The sequence below is a fragment of the Temnothorax americanus genome, unplaced genomic scaffold, assembly GCF_048541705.1.
Source record: "Temnothorax americanus isolate GAGA-0224 unplaced genomic scaffold, ASM4854170v1 Scaffold1, whole genome shotgun sequence".
NCBI lineage: Eukaryota > Metazoa > Arthropoda > Insecta > Hymenoptera > Formicidae > Temnothorax > Temnothorax americanus.
In genome coordinates, this window is record NW_027509230.1 from 9619089 (window position 1) to 9640044 (window position 20956).

Genomic DNA, 20956 nt, shown 5'->3' on the forward strand with positions numbered 1-20956 from the left:
GACGGAGAGTTAAGTTTGAGTTGCTCGACGTGCGATAGAATAGTTCCACTTTCTTTCTTCTTTTTTCTTTTTAGATTTTATTTATCGGCCTACCGCGATTTTCCCCACGCTACCTCCATTGTTTTTTCTTTGGAAGCTTATGATTGATACGCGGAGGATTACTTCTCACTGTGCAAATTCACAAATAAACATAATTCTCGTATCTCGCATCAGATATCTATTCGGGTTTTCTTAATATCTGCGCTTTCGGCGAGGTGGGATTATGTAAATGAAATATTCAGAGCGTCGCAGTTATACGCGTTCCTTGCCCTTGCCGCGCTTGAAAAGGGAGCGACAGTAAAGAATGAAGCTCGTTTCTGGTCTCGCGGGTTAGGTTGCAGAACCGGGAGAAGAAAAAAAAAACGCAAAATATTTCTCAGTGGCCTTTCAGTCTGGAAATCCCAGTGCAAGCACAATCGGCAGTTGTTCTTAGATTCTTGCCGCGCGGCATGAAATTCTCAGCTGGCGCGGAAATTCACGGAAGGTAAAATGTGTGAATTATTAAAACGCAATTCGCAAGTTTATACGCCGGGAAAGAGAAAAGTTAAATGAAATTTTTCTTATATTCGCGACAAGATCAACTGATCATCCGTGTTCGCTGCAATACACGTAAGATTTTATTAATCTCGGCAAATTATCGATAGTTCAGAGAAAGGGAAATGTGAATTTTCTTCCAATCCAGTAGTCGATTCCTTCATATCGTCCACATGAAATATTTTCTAATATTATATATTACATGTTATATTTTAAAAACCGAGAAAATTAATTTTGAACATTGGTAAGTATCTTCTTGCAGACTCGAAGTAACGTTACCGAGAGAATAATCATTGATAGCAAGACAATGGTAGTAATATCAATTCGTTAATTATCAAACGGGAGGTATAAACAAAGAAAAGCAGAATTCTGTGCTCTCTTCCAAACCGATAAATCGGCGAGATAGGCCGAGATAAAGTCGAGATTATTGCCTCTCTTCCCGGAAACTGATATAAGTATAAGAATAAAAATCGCGAATTGTTGAAATCGAGAGGTACACCCGCTCTTAATTACCGGGCGCGCACTATCGACGAACTCAGTCTTGCGTTATAAAGTGGTTTCACTAATGATGAACGTACTTGGCCGACTTCCTTTGTTTTTTCGCGAGATGTTCATTCGTATGAGCGAAGTGGACGATATTGGAATTCCGAGCTATTTGATTGTCTCATATAAAAGTAATATTTTAAAAATACCACGAAAGAACGCCACGAGAACATCAATCATAGTAAAAAGTAAAAATAATCAACATCAATACAATTCCACTTTCATGAAACATATGTTTCTGTTCTTTTAAGTATTTTTATCACTTTTGAAAACGCTTGAAGTACCTACCTAATATATTACGTATCATAAAATTCTTTATTTTTTTCGCTTTTCCGTGAAATAGATTAAAGAACAAAGGAATACAATTTGTGTGTAATTCATAAACGTACCTTCGGAGTCCGATGTGTCCGACAGCGGAGGCTCATTGGCGATGTACTGGCGGCCGCTCAGCAAATTGTTCTCCACGACCGGCCGTTTGTCCTCCAGCTGCCTCCTGAAGCCACGATGGTCGTCCTGTGAAGGAGACGCGTAAATCGTGAAACAAAAATAACGAGACAAGGAGCATCGGTGTCTGGTGCAGTGCCAAGTTTTCTCTTGGCGTTCAACTCTTCGCCGAGGAGAGGGCCACAGAAAATTAGCCCTTTCGACTAAAGACTAAATTCATCTGTCTATAGTGACAGGTAGAGTAGAATAATGCCAATGTTGATATATAATAGTGATGATATCGTCATCGCTATCATTATTTTCGGCAGTATTGCTTAAAAGTTCTATTACTATATATCAATTAATTTAATAAATAAAACAACTAGTAAGAAAAGCAGAGACATATGTATGAAAATAAAAGTAAATAGGCATTGCACAAAAAAAATATAATTATTTAATGCTTGATTTTTAAAGATATTATTCGTTATACACACAGCACACATATTAATTATAAGTTAATATAATAAGATATTATATTATATAATGAAGAAATTTAATTCAAATAATAAAACATTCTTGGTGAAGATGCGATACCGTCAAACACTGCTGCATCGTGCAGAGATATTAACATGTACGTTCGTAATTACGTTTGAAGAGAACATTATGCAGCGAGGTTGAAAATTAGCCCGCTGCAGTCGGCGAGAAGAACTCGAGTGGGTAAAAAGGCACTCTTACGATATTGCGCGCCCGCTAGTTAACGAGATTATTTCTCGTCGTTCGCGGAGTTGTGGATTTGCTGCTAGCAAGACGCCACGAATCTTTTCGTCGCGCGTCGAGAGACGCCCAGATGGCATGTTCGCGTCAAGTTTCCTTTTTTTATATCGCTACGCCGGGAAGAAAATTTATCGCAAGAACGAATTCGTGGAGTAACAAGATTTTAACTGTCATCCGAGTAAAGGATTTTCTTGTTTTCACGATTGCGTTTGCAAATATAATTGACGGTTTTCGTTAGTTTCATTCAACATTTATATTTCGTAACAAACAATAAATTAAATGGAGATTCGCGTCTTGTTTTTCAAGTCTCGATATCTTTCGCGCGATTTTTCTTTTTGATTTTTTAACGCGTACTCTGCAGTGGGCACTGTGTCACCGCTGACAAAAAACAGTTATTTTTTGAAAAATAAAATCACATATTTCTTTAGAAGCGTGGATCTGTCCGTGCTTTTACAAACTGATTGGGAAAATAATGACATGATTACATAAAACCATCTCAAAATAAAGATGCAGGTTACGTTATTATTTCCGATTGCGAATAATTGCATTTTTAAAGGTAATATACAAGCTACTTTCTCTCTCTCTCTTTCATCGTGATTTAAGTCGCTATTTATCACCGTATATTTAACATTTAATCGAGAATTTGCAAAGACAATCTTGAAGAAGATATAATATGTCAGAAGATAATGCACGTTGCGTATTGTTAAATTATATTGTTAAATAAACTGGTAAAATTGTTCTACAAAATAGATTTCACCATATGCAGGCCATTAATTATTTTTATATTTTTCGTCGTTATTTGCTTTCTTTGCTTCCTATTTCGAAGAATGATGACGCGGCGTGCAGTGAGTGATAGAAATCTCATTGCGGTTATTCTTCATTTTTTTTTGCTCTCTCGCAATTGTATAGATTTCTCTTCTAAGGCTTTTATATTACAAATAATAGCTTACGTATGAATCATACTTTTCTTACGAATGTATTATTTAATTGCGAAGTGGAATTAGAAACTTTACGGCGTAAACAAATTGCAAACAGATTAATTACGAATTATTTTACTCTCATTGTAAATTGTGCGCACAGAAGCGTACGATGCGTGCTTAGCTATCTCTACGAGTTAAGATTAATGTTAATTAAGAAATTAGAACGATTTAAAGCTGTCCAGCATCCACTTGGACAGTTAAACGTTTTCTAATTGCTTGCAGCAAGACAATTCCCTTATCAACGTGGTTACCATTACGAGAGGTTAATTATACGAGGTATATATACAACGTGAGGCAACAATGCGCTGATGCGTATCGCAGTAATATACGAGCATCTGACACTAAGAATCTTCAGCATTTAACTGCTCCCAACAGTTATTGCGTATCTCACCGAGGAGATAAATTATTTCAGAACAATTTTTTAATATACAATTCTCCACGGAGAAAGAATGTCCTTTGTCTGTTATTTTATACTCAGCGCTAAAAAAAAAACAAGTAAAAAGAGATATTCATACGATAAATGATGTAATTATTTCAGAACAGTTTCATTGCAGAATTCTGTGAAAAAGCGACCTCCTTTTCTCATATTTCATGTAGATATTGCGACAAATAATAAAATTATTTTAAATTTAAATGCGTTACACAATTTTACGGAGAAAAAAAGTAATCCTTCCATTTCTCATTCCCACGCGACGGAGCAAAATAAAACGGAATTTAGACGATAAATAATCATCGGCCTGACTCGTTAATTCTAAATCAGTATGAATCGTTCAATAAATTTTTTCTCGATGGAAGCAAGCTTTTCTTTTATTCAACAGACACGGTAGTGTCTCGTGCCAAGTCTATATACCCACGTGGACGAATTTCGAATATCAGTCGATACTGTTATCCGTTAGAGAAACGAACGTTAAATATTTCACGAGTCACGAGCTATACGAACGTCGACGGATCTCTCCGTAAACAATTGAGGTAACGTCGCGACGAGAGGTCCGGCCGGCTCTCCAGCAAGCCGAAAGAAACACATCGGCATAAATTCCGAAGGTTGACACTCGGCCAAAGTGCCCGGCCGAAAAATAACCACCCAAGCGTGATCGTCCTCGCGCGAAAAGCGAAAATTCCGCAAGGCCGAAACGAAAATACCAATCGGTCGCGCCGAGAAAAAGATGGGCGTCGAAAAATGCATGCTCGAAACCGCGGACGTGTTTTCGTCGCGAACCAGCAAAATTCATCGAATTCGCGGGCGCGAATCGATGCGCGCCTCTCGACGTCGGCCTTCCAACGTAACGTCGGCGGTTTTGATTTATCAACCATATTCGCGCACACGCGCAAACGAACGAATGAACGAACGAACGAACAAACGAAATGGGCCGCGTGCAAAAAGGTGCGTACGTGAAACGTTTCGTCGTCGTCGTGGACGGCTCGTCGCCGGGACGTGTAACGATGCCGTTTACAGGCGCGCGAGGGTTTACGCGACGCGTCCGGGATCGATCCGCGCGCGCGCGCGCGCGCTCGCGAGCGAAATGGAATTTTCAGGACGGTTCTGGCGTAAGAGAAATGGCCGTCGCGCTCGTTACACCGTCGTTGTAACAGCGACTAAATCGCGTGCGATCGGCTTTCATTCCGATTGCGTGGGCGCATCAGTAAAGGGCCTTCTAATTACGCGTCTCTCATTTCGACTTCGATTCCGCGGAGATTGGCGCCCCGCGGCTGCGACAGTTTCGATTCCGATCGAGCGAATTCATTTTCCCTCCGCTATTTCGTATTGTATAAATGATTTCTAACTTTTATTTGAATAAAATATTGGAACAAAATGTTTATTCTATAATTAAGAATCGTATCCAGAACTACGTAGAAAATTAAAAATAGAATTTAATTTATATAACGGCAACTTAGAGGCTTATTCTGTAAACGTTAACGATATCGTTACGTACTTTGCGCAGCTTTTCTGTGGTGTATGGTATATTATATCTACGCAAAGCACGAAATATAATGTCGTTAACATTTACAGAATAAATCCCTTAGTCAACTTTTATGCAAAATGTTGTGTGCGAGATCGAAAGTATATTTTAAGTATATATTACTTGAGAAAATATTTTAACGATATTGTTCATGCTAAAATAGTTATTGATAAAAATGATGTATAGATAAAATTAAAGTTTAACATTGTATTATCGTTGTGTCAACGTGGCATTTATCCTTCTTTGATTTATTAATTGCCTAGAAATAATCTTAGAATTTCTTTAAAACGTGCAATAACGTTCTCAACTAATCTCAAATTTCAAAGTAAATTAATCAATATTATTCAATTCATTCCGATTATTAAAATAATTCTTGGAAACACCGTCAGTTGTAAAATTCAAGAGCTTCTTAAACGTTGATCGCGATATAAATTATTTAAAGTAATTACTCTTATTTTATTATTATATCCGATAATACTTTTCGTTAATAAGGTAACTTGTTTTATAAAAAAAAATCATCATAGTGAATTGAAGCATTCGAGAAAAACGCCATGTTTCCAAACGTCAAGCACTAATTAGATTAACAACCCAGAGTTTTGCATATGGATCCGTTTAGGATATTCACGGAATTATTTAGAATCTCGCGACGCATATGCATGGGGGCAGGATTTATTAATTACCGGCGAATCGTTTAAATTAAATCCGAGTGTAATCGATTTACATTAACCGTACTTTCCCGATACGTGACAATCGACGCATCAAATTTCAAACCGCGGCGATAATCTCGCGACGATTTCGTCGACGATAATTATATAGGACTTCACTTCAATCGTATATATTATTTTACTAATAAAGTTGAAGAAAGAGATATATAGTTACTGAGAAAAGTATAGACGTGCGAAATGCCCGACGGGGTAATGGCCTTAACTGGATCTACGTATAGAAGTCGGGACAAACAAATTACGCTAAGAAAATCGCTCGGAAACGATTGCAGCCCCGTGTTGCAGGGTAAGAATTTAAATTCCGTGCCTGATGCAAACTTGTTGGAATACATCAGGTAACGCATGTAGCGAGGTGCTTCTTTCGCGTCGTGTAGATCCCAAGGGAGTAAAGGCGATTGTAAATCATTATTACGAATCTAAATCGGCCCTTTAAAACACGAGGAATATATTTCATTTTATAATAGTATTTAACAAAGATAATATGTATATCATGTGCACAGAGAGATATATTTGTTATTGCACTCTCTGTTATATATATTAAACACACGCATGATTGTGAATTGAATTAATATCATTTTTGTGCTAAATTTCAATGCGATCTGCGATCATATTTACGAGAGGCGCATCTATATGAAGGCAATCGGATGAGTATATGGTTGAGCACCTTACCCTTCCGCCTGAGTGATTAAGGATAATCGATGGCCATTTCCTGTATTCTCCGGTGTGAGTGACAAATACACACACAGATCTAGCCGCACGATAACATCAATGATCTGGTCGAGGGACATGCGGCTTATCACCTCCGTACACTCGGATACTACCTGTATCAATGGTACAGGCGCTTCTGCATGCCAGCAACATGCGTGCTCTAATCTGGATTAAACCAAACTAGTGCACCTTTATACATTGTGGCGCAAAGGATATTCATGCATACAGTGACTCACGAAACTGATCAAATCATATCATTGTTACGAAATTCTTTTCCAAATTCATGAATAAATCTGTAGTAAGAAAAAAGAGAAAAAGAGAAAGAGAGAGAGAGAGAGAGAGAGAGAGAGAGAGAGAAAAAGAAAAAAGAGGGATCATAATTATTTGTTTATTTATATGTTATATTGTTATTGAAAGACTGTTTCCGTTGTTTGCCTTCTTCGAATCAATAATTATCGCAGATAATTATTGTGTGGTACATTTAATCGCGCGCGCACGCGAGCGGTTTCGTGAGTCACTGTATAGGTATACTCAATTCCAGCCGCACGAAGCATATACAATTTTTTAAAAAAATCCACAGTTAACGGCATAGAAGAGAATAACAGATAACTAAAAACAATAGAGTCAAAAGAGTGCTTTAAAACGTGACTATTTATAATAATCTTCTAAAAGTTGATCAATTGTTTTAATGTGTCATAAAAAGGCAACATCTTGTTAAAGAACGTTAAAGATCTCTTAAAATAAACGAAATATTTCTGTCTATAATGAGATTTAGTGAACCGGAAATTCATTTAATCAGCAGCGAATTTAGTTGAAGCATTTAGCGCACAATTGACGTAAGAGCAGCGAAGTAATTGAGACTCACGTTTCCATGAGGCGGAATACTCAAACGTGATGAGAATACGTAAATATCCGTATTCCGGATGAGCTGTCGTGTCTCGTAGAGACAGTTGAACACTCGCCCGATAGCGCATGAGTTTATATACGTAATTATATTCTATTCGTCCAATCAGTTTGCGAGGAAACTTACGAGCTTCTCGGAGGACGACTGTATGAAATCGATTTTAGATATATAAGTCATATCCAAGTAACTTGGCTCGAATCCTGAAGTTTCCAAGGATTGATGCTACTGCCGCGAACCAAAGGATGTTAAATGGAGCATGCCCGTCTCCCGAAGATAACGAATAAAATGCTGACGAAAGTAAGTACGTCTACAGATTTTACACGGACCAACTGAAGTTCGACGAAGCGGAAGCCAGTGGTAATCTATGCGCGAAACAGCATTCGCAACGACTTGCCTGTTGTTTTTGTAGAGCAGCCACATCGCCGCAAACGGGTCCCAGGCCGGTGAGCTCTGTGTCTTTCCTTATCACCCATTCGATGAGCTCGCGCAACGATAGTAGCAAAGCGTTCCAGTGTTCCGTGTTGCTCTCCAATCGATTTCTGCACAGAAAAAACATGCACGCTTTGTACGCCCGGTATCTAATAATATACACTGGATTCTAAAATACATTCACTGATTGAATACCTCTGAATGTGTGCGTCTTTGTTTTTTATTTAATACATATTTATTTTATCTGGATTACATAATATAAGAAACAGAATATATTAATCCATTAGGATCGCATAACGAGTTTGACTCGTGTTATGTACTTATGTTGAAATATGAAAACGAGTCGGATTCGTTATGATTTTCTGCGATGCAATGGGTAGTTTTTAAAAATAGGTTTGAAAATTGTTATTCATTAAAAATTATATTAAACTGCGACATTTATATTTCTAAAAAGCTCTACATATTTTTAGTTTAATACATCAATATCGTATTTATTTCTTGAACGTCAAAGCTAGAGAACAGCATTTAATGATTATAAATTATAAGCGCATAATTAGATATATTTCTCAAGACATATATATTACGCTTACTGCTAATAAACAGCATCCAACTAAATCATAAAGTCTACTCGAAACATAACAAAAAAAAAAAACTAATACAACATGAAAATGGGAATATTGCCCAGTCCCGGAATGTTTCAAACAATTTCACATTCTTGCCAACTATTAATCTATTAATAAACAACTTATTAGCCTTTAAAAAAAATGTGTTTATTTTTAGAGATTTGTATTCTTGATTAATAACTTAGAATTTAAACATGACTCTTGTATTATTTTTCTGTTTTATGAATGACGAAAATAAATGCTGCTCTCCGGCTTTGCGATGTTGAGGAAAATAAAAATAAACACAGTCTCAATATGAGTTAAAATATATAAGCTCTTCTCTAGCTGTTAGATAGCAAACGTCAACATACCGAATTTTGAAACTGTTTTCTTTTAAACAAAGTAACAAAAAATTGTATAAACTTGTATCGAAAAGATGAGTACAATTACATGTTAAATTTTGCAATTATAATATAAATAAAAGTAGGGGAACATCACGTCATAATATTGATAAAACGTAGGATGCTTCATTGGCAATGTTATTGATATAAAAATAACAATTATTTATATTCAAAGCTTATGACATAAGTAATAAATTCAGGGCAAAAATATCGGGATATTTTATATCCAAGTGTCTACACCAAAAAGGTTTGTAAAACATTTTACACATCCATCCGAGGGATGGATTACATCATCTCGACGCGCTGGATATTCGCGACGGGCATAACACAGCGGCGAGAAAGGCGCATAAAACGTTCGACTCGTCGTAAATGCGAGTAAAAGAAAGTACATATTTGTTGACAGACAGTCGTCGGTGGGGGAGAGAATGTGGAAAAAGGATTGGTAAGGTAGAGCGGCGCGCACGAAGTGGATGAAAGGAGAGTAAATGTAAAGCCTTGATGTGTTGCCGCCGGCGCCTCGGCCGGCGCTAAGTAAAACATCGGGGCGATGAGTGAAAAGAGAGAAAACGGCGACGCAAAGTACTGATAAAAAGGGAGAAATCAGATAGATACTTAAGATAAGTGGTTCAAGACTATGACCGAAAAAAATGTGCGAAAAGTGACATGTCTCAATGTGTCGGAACAAGAGGGGAAAATATCACGAAAAATTTACATCGAAAAATATAAAATTGAATTCAGAAAAATGTCAATAGAATAAAAATTTCAAGAAATGTGAGAGCAAAGATGAAGCGCATTTGCGGATAAGATATGATTCGAGGAAAATGGGTGAATATGGAAAGCAAAAGAGCGCCAAGGAAATTAAGGATGTTCTATAGGTACCGTCCCAACCAAAAGTATGCAGGAAATATTAAAAACTCTGATATTAATTCTCCAGGGATCCAAAGACAAAAAAATGTATATAAATAGTTACGGAATATCTAATAGAATAATGTAAAAGACGTAGATTTAGTGACTGTAAATAACTATTGCTACTATTAAAAAAATTTTTTTTAATTATATAAATCGTTTCAAATCTTGTTGCTATATTTTGGTTTGTTGATGATCTGCTTGTGTGTAAAATATTATTATATAGGTTACATTTTTTTATATTTACACTTTTCTCTGTAAAACCCTTTGTAAAACGGATATTCAAAAATTGATTATCTAAATTGTGAATCAATTTAAAATTTAGTCCCGAACTTTGAAAGAGAATACACAATATATGATATTAAAATTTCGTCAACTTTGTTACATTTTAACTAACACTTTAGAACACCCTTAAAGTGGACGGGCATTCCGAGCGACAATGCTACGAGTACCTCTATTAAGCTGGACCCCCCACCAGCGCAAATCAAGTTCGCACTAGGTCAAAAATTTAGTGCTATTTAGGTGCTAATTAAGTGCCCTAGTCCGAATTTTGGTGCTCGAACCGTTTAGCAGGAAATCGCGTAAAAAATGGGGGGGTCCAGCTTGCCATAAAGCTGGACCCCCCCATATCAGAAAATGGTCCTACAGAGAAGATAAGTACACTATAATTTAGTGCTAATTAAGTGCTAATTAAGTGCTCTAAAAAAACGATAAAATGTTGACAGATTATAACATTTATTTAAATATACCATTATATATTGAACACAGAACCGTCGCGGTCGACACTAACACTTAAAAAGATTGCTGCATGAATATATTCGTTACTAAAATGATCGAAAACATATATTTCCCAAATCTGAGTTCATTGCTAACAGTAAAACAATTACAATAATTAACTTAGACCAGCCGTTGGCGCTGAGCACTAAGTTCCGTCATCTGATCGTCTACGAATTAGTTGCTCGCATGATTATAGTATTAAAATAATTCTCAGACATTGTACTTTAAAAGAATATCACGATTCGAATTTAGTGTTAGCAGCTTAGTGTTGAAATTAATTAATTAATCAATACAGCGCGCGTTTCGCGGATAAACTAATTAATTTCAACGCTATACAGCCAGCACTAAATTCAAATCGTGATATTTTCTTAAAGTACAATGTCTCAGGATTATTTTAAGACCATAATCACGCGAGCACCTAATTCTTTGACGATTCTGTAAGGAACTTTAGAGCGCTGCGTGCGCGCTCCATGAGTTAATTAATTAATTTCAACGCTATACAGCTAGCACTAAATTCGAATTGTAATATTTTCTTAAAGTACAATGTCTCAGGATTATTTTAAGACCATAATCACGCGAGCACCTAATTCTTTGACGATTCTGTAAGGAACTTTAGAGCGCTGCGTGCGCGCTCCATGAGTTAATTAATTGATTTCAACCCTTTGCAGCTAGCACTAAAATCGAATTGTAATATTTTCTTAAAGTACAATGTCTCAGGATTATTTTAAGACCATAATCACGCGAGCACCTAATTCTTTGACGATTCTGTAAGGAACTTTAGAGCGCTGCGTGCGCGCTCCATGAGTTAATTAATTGATTTCAACCCTTTGCAGCTAGCACTAAATTTGAATTGTAATATTTTCTTAAAGTACAATGTCTTAGGATTATTTTGGGACCAAAAACACGCGAGCACCTAATTCCTTGACGATTCTGTAACGATTTATAGGGCGCTCCGCGCGCGCTCCATGAGTTAACTAATTGATTTCAACCTTTTGCAGCTAGCACTAAATTCGAATTGTAATATTTTCTTAAAGTACAATGTCTTAGGATTATTTTGGGACCAAAAACACGCGAGCACCTAATTCCTTGACGATGCAGTAACGAATTGAAGAGTGCTGCGCGCGCGCTCCATGAGTTAATTAATTGATTTCAACCTTTTGCAGCTAGCACTAAATTCGAATCGTGATATTTTCTTAAAGTACAATGTCTCAGGATTATTTTAAGACCATAATCACGCGAGCACCTAATTCTTTGACGATTCTGTAAGGAACTTTAGAGCGCTGCGTGCGCGCTCCATGAGTTAATTAATTGATTTCAACCCTTTGCAGCTAGCACTAAAATCGAATTGTAATATTTTCTTAAAGTACAATGTCTCAGGATTATTTTAAGACCATAATCACGCGAGCACCTAATTCTTTGACGATTCTGTAAGGAACTTTAGAGCGCTGCGTGCGCGCTCCATGAGTTAATTAATTGATTTCAACCCTTTGCAGCTAGCACTAAATTCGAATTGTAATATTTTCTTAAAGTACAATGTCTTAGGATTATTTTGGGACCAAAAACACGCGAGCACCTAATTCCTTGACGATTCTGTAACGATTTATAGGGCGCTCCGCGCGCGCTCCATGAGTTAACTAATTGATTTCAACCTTTTGCAGCTAGCACTAAATTCGAATTGTAATATTTTCTTAAAGTACAATGTCTTAGGATTATTTTGGGACCAAAAACACGCGAGCACCTAATTCCTTGACGATGCAGTAACGAATTGAAGAGTGCTGCGCGCGCGCTCCATGAGTTAATTAATTGATTTCAACCTTTTGCAGCTAGCACTAAATTCGAATCGTGATATTTTCTTAAAGTACAATGTCTCAGGATTATTTTAAGACCATAATCACGCGAGCACCTAATTCTTTGACGATTCTGTAAGGAACTTTAGAGCGCTGCGCGCGCGTTCCATGGATAAATTAATTAATTTCAACGCTATACAGCTAGCACTAAATTCGAATTGTAATATTTTCTTAAAGTACAATATCTCAGGATTATTTTGGGACCAAAAACACGCGAGCACCTAATTCCTTGACGATTCTGTAACGAGTTATAGGGCGCTCCGCGCGCGCTCCATGAGTTAACTAATTGATTTCAACCTTTTGCAGCTAGCACTAAATTCGAATTGTAATATTTTCTTAAAGTACAATGTCTTAGGATTATTTTGGGACCAAAAACACGCGAGCACCTAATTCCTTGACGATTCTGTAACGAATTGAAGAGTGCTGCGCGCGCGCTCCATGAGTTAATTAATTGATTTCAACCTTTTGCAGCTAGCACTAAATTCGAATCGTGATATTTTCTTAAAGTACAATGTCTCAGGATTATTTTAAGACCATAATCACGCGAGCACCTAATTCTTTGACGATTCTGTAAGGAACTTTAGAGCGCTGCGTGCGCGCTCCATGAGTTAATTAATTAATTTCAACCCTTTGCAGCTAGCACTAAATTCGAATTGTAATATTTTCTTAAAGTACAATGTCTTAGGATTATTTTGGGACCAAAAACACGCGAGCACCTAATTCCTTGACGATTCTGTAACGAATTATAGAGCGCGGCGCGCGCGCTCCATGAGTTAATTAATTGATTTCAACCCTTTGCAGCTAGCACTAAATTCGAATTGTAATATTTTCTTAAAGTACAATGTCTTAGGATTATTTTGGGACCAAAAACACGCGAGCACCTAATTCCTTGACGATTCTGTAACGAATTGAAGAGTGCTGCGCGCGCGCTCCATGGATAAATTAATTAATTTCAACGCTATACAGCTAGCACTAAATTCGAATTGTAATATTTTCTTAAAGTACAATATCTCAGGATTATTTTAAGACCATAATCACGCGAGCACCTAATTCTTTGACGATTCTGTAACGAATTATAGAGCGCGGCGCGCGCGCTCCATGGATAAATTAATTAATTTCAACGCTATACAGCTAGCACTAAATTCGAATTGTAATATTTTCTTAAAGTACAATGTCTCAGGATTATTTTAAGACCATAATCACGCGAGCACCTAATTCTTTGACGATTCTGTAACGAATTATAGAGCGCGGCGCGCGCGCTCCATGGATAAATTAATTAATTTCAACGCTATACAGCTAGCACTAAATTCGAATTGTAATATTTTCTTAAAGTACAATGTCTTAGGATTATTTTGGGACCAAAAACACGCGAGCACCTAATTCCTTGACGATGCAGTAACGAATTGAAGAGTGCTGCGCGCGCGCTCCGTGAGTTAATTAATTGATTTCAACCTTTTGCAGCTAGCACTAAATTCGAATTGTGGTATTTTCTTAAAGTACAATGACTCAGGATTTTTTCAAGACCATAATCACGCGAGCACCTAATTCTTTGACGATGCATAGCGAAGAAATTAATTAGTTTATCCGCAAAGCGTGCACGCCGCGCTCTAAAGTTTGTTACAGAATCGTCAAAGAATTAAGTGCTCGCGTGTTTTTGGTCCCAAAATAATCCTGAGACATTGTACTTTAAAAAAATATCACGATTCAAATTTAGTGCTAGCTGCAAAAAGTTGAAATCAATTAATTAACTCATGAAGCGCGCACGCGGCGCTCTAAAGTTCCTTACAGAATCGTCAAAGAATTAGGTGCTCGCGTGATTATGGTCTTAAAATAATCCTGAGATATTGTACTTTAAGAAAATATTACAATTCAAATTTAGTGCTAGCTGTATAGCGTTGAAATTAATTAGTTTATCCGCGAACGCGCGCTGTATTGATTAATTAATTAATTTCAACACAAAGCACTAACACTAAATTCGAATCGTGATATTCTTTTAAAGTACACAATGTCTGAGAATTATTTTAATACTATAATCATGCGAGCAACTAATTCGTAGACGATCAGATGACGGAACTTAGTGCTCAGCGCCAACGGCTGGTCTAAGTTAATTATTGTAATTGTTTTACTGTTAGCAATGAACTCAGATTTGGGAAATATATGTTTTCGATCATTTTAGTAACGAATATATTCATGCAGCAATCTTTTTAAGTGTTAGTGTCGACCGCGACGGTTCTGTGTTCAATATATAATGGTATATTTAAATAAATGTTATAATCTGTCAACATTTTATCGTTTTTTTAGAGCACTTAATTAGCACTTAATTAGCACTAAATTATAGTGTACTTATCTTCTCTGTAGGACCATTTTCTGATATGGGGGGGTCCAGCTTTATGGCAAGCTGGACCCCCCCATTTTTTACGCGATTTCCTGCTAAACGGTTCGAGCACCAAAATTCGGACTAGGGCACTTAATTAGCACCTAAATAGCACTAAATTTTTGACCTAGTGCGAACTTGATTTGCGCTGGTGGGGGGTCCAGCTTAATAGAGGTGCTACGAGTAAACCGAGCACGCCCGATGAAAACTCGGCTACTGGGGAAAAAAGAGAGGTCAGTGCATGGCAAAGCCCGATCGCGGGCAAGAAAGAAAACGATCTCAGGTAAATTGTAAAAATACAGGAGAAGTGATGCAAACGGTGACATAAAACACTCGTGTACAACTCGATTTTGAAAGAAGGCGATAATAAAAAGAGACGGTTCGAGTGAGAAAAAAAAGTGTGCAAGTAGAAACCTGCACATTGCTTCCTCATAGTTTTTAAGTGTGCAAGTAGAAACCTTTGCTCACAAAGCTTCCTCTATTTGTTTTGGCTTCCTCATAGAGGAAGCTTTGTGAGCAGAGGTTTCTACTTGCAAAAAACCCCTTTACCGATCATCGCCAAATTCAATACCGACCTTCCTTGAATGATACTCTATTAATAATAAAAAAAAAAAAAAAACAGCCCGATATCTCAATATTTGCGGAAGTTAGAGCAACTAGTACTTGCATCTCGTTTTTAACTTGAATATAAGACCCGACTATGAATACCGGCATTAAAGAACTATATAAAATAGAAATAGAGAAAACTGAAGAATATAACAAAATTAAAAATAAACCGATATCTTAAAATTTACAGAAGTTAAAGCTATTAGAAACATTTTTCTAAAAATTAGAAACCTTTGATCACGTATAAAGCTGAGTCTAATCAACCAAATCTTAAAGAATTATATATGAAATAAGGGTAGAAAAAAAGACTGAAAAATATAATAAAATTAGAAATAGATCGATATCTCCAAATTTGCGGAAATTAAAGCATAAACAAACATTTCTGCAAAAATTCAAAATTTTATTAAAAAAGAACCCCTTGATTATTAGCAATTTTTATTAATTCTATTATATTCTTCAGTCTTTTTTACCTATTTCATATACAATTCGTTAAGGTTTGGTTGATCAGTTCTGGAGTTATAGAAATTTCGGTAAATTTGGCACAGCATACACACATACACACATACACACATACATACCGACATTTTTTAAAATAGCGATTTTTCGACGTTTTAGAACATTCTGAACACATTGGCAAAAGCAACTAAAAAAAAATTTTTTTTACGAAAACAAAGCTTCCTCTATGAGGAAGCAAAATAATGGATTGAAGAACTCGAGACGACAAGATCAAGGGATGCGAATGAATGGAGAGCGAGCCTTGATAAGTGCGACCGAGAATACTTCGTTAGAATAAAGTTAAGTCTTTAAAGAAAGAAGCAACCAGATTGGACGACGGAGTAACTTTCAGACAAAAAAACCGCAAGAGCATGAAAGAAAGTCAGATCACAAGATATCTTAACGAAGAAGAGAAGGAAGGTGTACAAATGGCGATATATTTGCGGTAGACAAAATTACCCAGGTACACGTGGAGTCCAACGGGTAGGTTAAATCGACAAAAATAAATGCAGAATAAATATTGAAGAACGCGTATAACACCCGCGTGTTTTGTTAATAGTAAGTAAATACTACTGGACGGAAGTGCCGGAAACGTGAAATAAAATGAAAGACCGCTGGGAAATCACTAGAAGACGCAGGAGCGCGAGAGACTGGAGAAGAGACACGAGACCTCAAGAAGAATGAGGACTCGTGACATGCACCGTTGGGAAAAAGAACGGAAGCAAAAGATGTTAGAGCGATGCAAGGACAGATATGCGGGATAAGTCGGAAGAAAAGAATTAGTCCGAGATGATCTCGCGTAGGTATCCGAGATAATGGTCTCGCAGGTCCATGGCACGTACGGGTCACATCATACGACATGACATGACGTAACATCTGCAGATCTTGACCAAAAAAATGTAATAGAAGTGCCGACTAACTCTTAACTTATCACAGTTAAAATTTGAGAAGTAAGCGGTTTGATAAACCTTGTAACCCTTTTATCATACGATTTATCGTGTAAAATAAATGAGGGTCTCTCTCGGAAAGAAAAAATAGTAAATAATTAATTTTAAAACATCGTGATTCTTCTATTATTTATAAAAAAAAAGATTAGAAAATTACTTAATTCTGCAAAATTCAAATGCTTTGTGAGTGATATTACAATTCTACAAAGAAAAATCTTAGATACGAAAGAAATTATGCGTTATATCTTTTAAAATATAATTAAAATACTCATAAAAAACGACCTAATATTATCGGATTAATATGATTAACTTTGATTTATATTTCGTAGGATTCCACGATATTGTTATTTCAAAAGCTTTCAAAACTCTCAATTTATTTTATTTCTTCCACAATTCAGTAGAAGATTGCAGGAATGAGAATATTTATAAAAATCCTAACGCGAATAAAAGAAATTCCTGTAAATTCTAAAATTCTTTCATACAACAGTATGAAGATCAGATATGTGAAATGTAAAAATATAAATATATAAAAAAATGAATCTGCAGTAACGTAAAAAACAAAGCTAATAAAAAAAAAAAAAAAAAAAAAAAAAAATAACGCTCGTCGAGCTGGATATTTCTTCTTATTTTATTTCTTGTTTAACTTGTCGCCCATTATCTTGTCGGAACGACTCGTACGCGGATAGAATCCAAAGTGGTCTGCGAATAAAGAAACTCTGCGTAGAGCGAATTAAAGCGGAAGACAGAGGCCCGAGAGACCGAGAGCGGCATAAAGAGGTATAAGGAAGCGCGAAGGAGGCCAGGAACTGAATGCCGCGAGAGAAATTCAGAAATTCTCAGTTTCTCAGATAAACGGGGACAACGGAGCACCGCGTCGTCGGTTCGCCGCGCCGGAGGTTCGCGGAATAGACGAAAGAGGAAGATAAAGGAGGCTGCGAAAGGAGGGCAGGAAGGATGGCGGTTGGGATTTAGATTTATATTTCGCCATTGTGTTGCACCGCCACCGGTGGCGGCACCCACTTACTAGGTCACATTCAACAATCCCGTCATCCATATTCCCCCACCGCCCCCTTTCCGGAGGTCCCACGTCGTCGTCGTTGTCGTTCTCGTCGTTCTCGTATATCGCAAAGAAACAGCCTCGCGTCCGGATATATCGCGGCGCGGTTATTGTAACGTCGATGCGAGCCGCGCGGAATTTCGCGTACTTTTGCGACTTGAGCACGTGTATACCAGGCGCACGTGCGCGTCTGTACACATGCAGAGGCACATCCACGTCGAGCGATATTGCACTTCTCCTGCAGGGAGATAAGGGCACGAGGATATTCCGCGCGAGATGGATAGCGGCGGTACAGGGTTACCGGAAGAAATCGTCCTCATTGCCCCGACGAATCGTGGGAATAAACTTTTCTCGCTCTCTACGTGGCCGTTATACGCGGGGATTGATGGTCGCTCGAAAAATTTATTCGACGCCATGAGAGAAAAGAATTGATCTACGAGACAGTTTGTATATATGCTTACGTGTTTCTAAAAAAAAATTGGATTTTTGTATCCGGACTTACAACGTAGATAAAACTTGATAAAAAATGAAGTAGCTTATAACTAATACATTTGCGATATATACCCTGAAAAAAATATTTAGATCCAAAAAAATATTTATTTAGATAGTGCCAATGACTTATTTACTTAATATAATTACATATATATATATATATATATATATATATATATATATTTAGAATTAGATATTTTTACTTAATTTAAGTAAAGATATCTAATTCTAAAAAAAAAAAAAAAAAAAAAAAAAAAAAAAAATATGTGTGGATTATATTAAGTAAATAAGTTATTGGCACTATCTAAGTAAATATTTTCTTGGATCTAAATATTTTTTTTTAGTGTAAAATAGAATTTGACGACAAAGACAAATTAAAATATTGATAAAATAATATTCTTGCAAGTTTCTATCGTGATATTTCTCATAATATGAAGAATATTAAGCCTTTCTTTATCGCCCTATGCTCGTCGCGTGAGTCATATCAATTAAGATTCATATTACACCGTCTGGAAATAATTAATTTTAATTAATCGCATAGCTCATATATGGACACCGGCAATTTATCGTCGCGTAATTGAGAAAAAACGAGGACCGTGTGATTAATAGGACGTCCGACGGACCCACGTCAGTAATGGAATCTTACGGTCACGAAAGGGAATTTGGCGGAACATCTATTTTCGCTCGTCGTCCGGCTGCCAGAAACAGGAGAGCCTCCACTAACTGAAAGATATATACTTCTCGTTCGTGCGATCGCATTTCAATTGAAATGTTCAGTAAGTGGTGCTACACTATGTCGCCCTGGCGAACCAAGTTGCCCCCGCGGAGCGAGCGATCTTTACGACGCAGGCTGATGTAAAATAAATCATCGGGAAATTTCCTGGGCGGCTATAAAAATCTGCCGAAGAAACCGTCACGTACCTTGCACCTATATACTCGATAAAAAGTCCCGACGTGGCCTCAAATAAATAAATCACGAATAACATCCTGGTACTGAGATTTTATTGTTAAAGTTGCTTATGACGAAAACGGTACGATTGTTTGTTGAATGGTAAAAGTCATTTAGTGCGTCAGTTACTTCCGAGCGTGCAAAAGTGGCCGCATCCAAGGTGAATAAGGGCCATTCTACAATAGGTACGTCGCAAACGCACCGTCGCCGTCGGCAGTCGCGAAGAATGACAATTAATAGTTAAAAAGTGCGATTTTCGGTTGCCGATTGGCACTTGCCGTCGCCAGAGAATCAAAAGTTCACCAACTCTCTTTTGACAACCGCAACTTGAGACAAGCGCTACCGGAAATAGAAGCGACATTCGCGATGTAGGGTAAACCAGCCAGTGAATGAACAAATAAGCGGTGTCTCCTACTCATTAGAGACGTGAAATAAAATTATTATCCGTATCACTTTCGGCATCGATGTAGTTGATTCAATATATCGTACTGATTATTTAATAAAATATTAAAGGTGCTTTCAGAATAAAACATTTAGAAAATAAATGGAAAAGTGACAAAAGGACCGATATACCAGTGAATGAACAGAATTGCCAGTAAATGAACGGCTGCTTACCAGTGAATGAACATATGTTGATGACGTTGATGACTTGACAATAGTTTTATCTCGAATCGGGGATTAAAGTAACTTTACTTCTTTTCAGTCTCAGAATTAATAAATTTCTTTTTCTTTGACGTAGACTTACTAGTTACTCTTTTTTTATTTTTTAGAATAATTTGATCAACATATTTACAGCAGTATCTTCTGTAGTTATTGAATCATATGTATAATAGCTATAGAGACGTTTTTTTTTTAAATTAAAAATGTCGAAAATCAAAAATGTCAAGTCAATTTATCTAGATTACTATCATTACTATCTAGATACTATACCTAATTACCAAAATAGAGCCCACATGTTCATTCACTGGGAAAAGGTTAGAAAATCACACCAGTGAACAGACATCATTATATTTAGCGTATTTTTACGAATTTACAGAAAAATGTTTGACAAAATAAAATATTGACTCTATCTTTACTTATATGATGCAATATTTACCTTCGAAAATCAATTATAACGCTTATTCAAACGTAAAATCGCAACCTCTCCAAAATTAACCTCTTAAAAAATATTTCTCCTTAAGTCGACACTTTTTTGTTTATAACCGTGACATTGATCTCAACGCCACCTGTTAATTTTTCTCTTAATTTTCATCACAAAATCATTTATCTTTGACCCATAATTTTTTTCATATTTAAAATATAAGTGATTTTGTGTTTATTCACTGGACTCCGTTCATTCGCTGGCTGGTTTACCCTAATATCAATAGGAGCTTTCCAGCAAGCGACACAACTCGACACAAGTATCGTTTTATCTTTGTTGCTCATTACCAAAAAAGAAAGATAGAACGATACTTGTGTCGACCTGTGTCGCTTGCTGGAAAGCTCCCAA

General features: G+C 36.8%; 1 protein-coding gene across 6 annotated transcripts in view; it reads right to left on the bottom strand.

Moving 5' to 3' along the window:
- The window catches only part of LOC143904254 (dystrophin, isoforms A/C/F/G/H), a 483734-nt gene that overhangs the window by 84498 nt on the left and 378280 nt on the right, over positions 1–20956 (bottom strand). For all 6 annotated transcript variants that reach the window (XM_077418912.1, XM_077419080.1, XM_077418996.1 and 3 more), the window contains 2 exons: positions 7980–8124; positions 1506–1629 (listed from right to left, as the gene is read on the bottom strand). In XM_077418912.1, coding sequence (XP_077275038.1) covers positions 1506–1629; positions 7980–8124 — 269 coding nt within the window. The remainder of the gene's footprint in view (positions 1–1505; positions 1630–7979; positions 8125–20956) is intronic.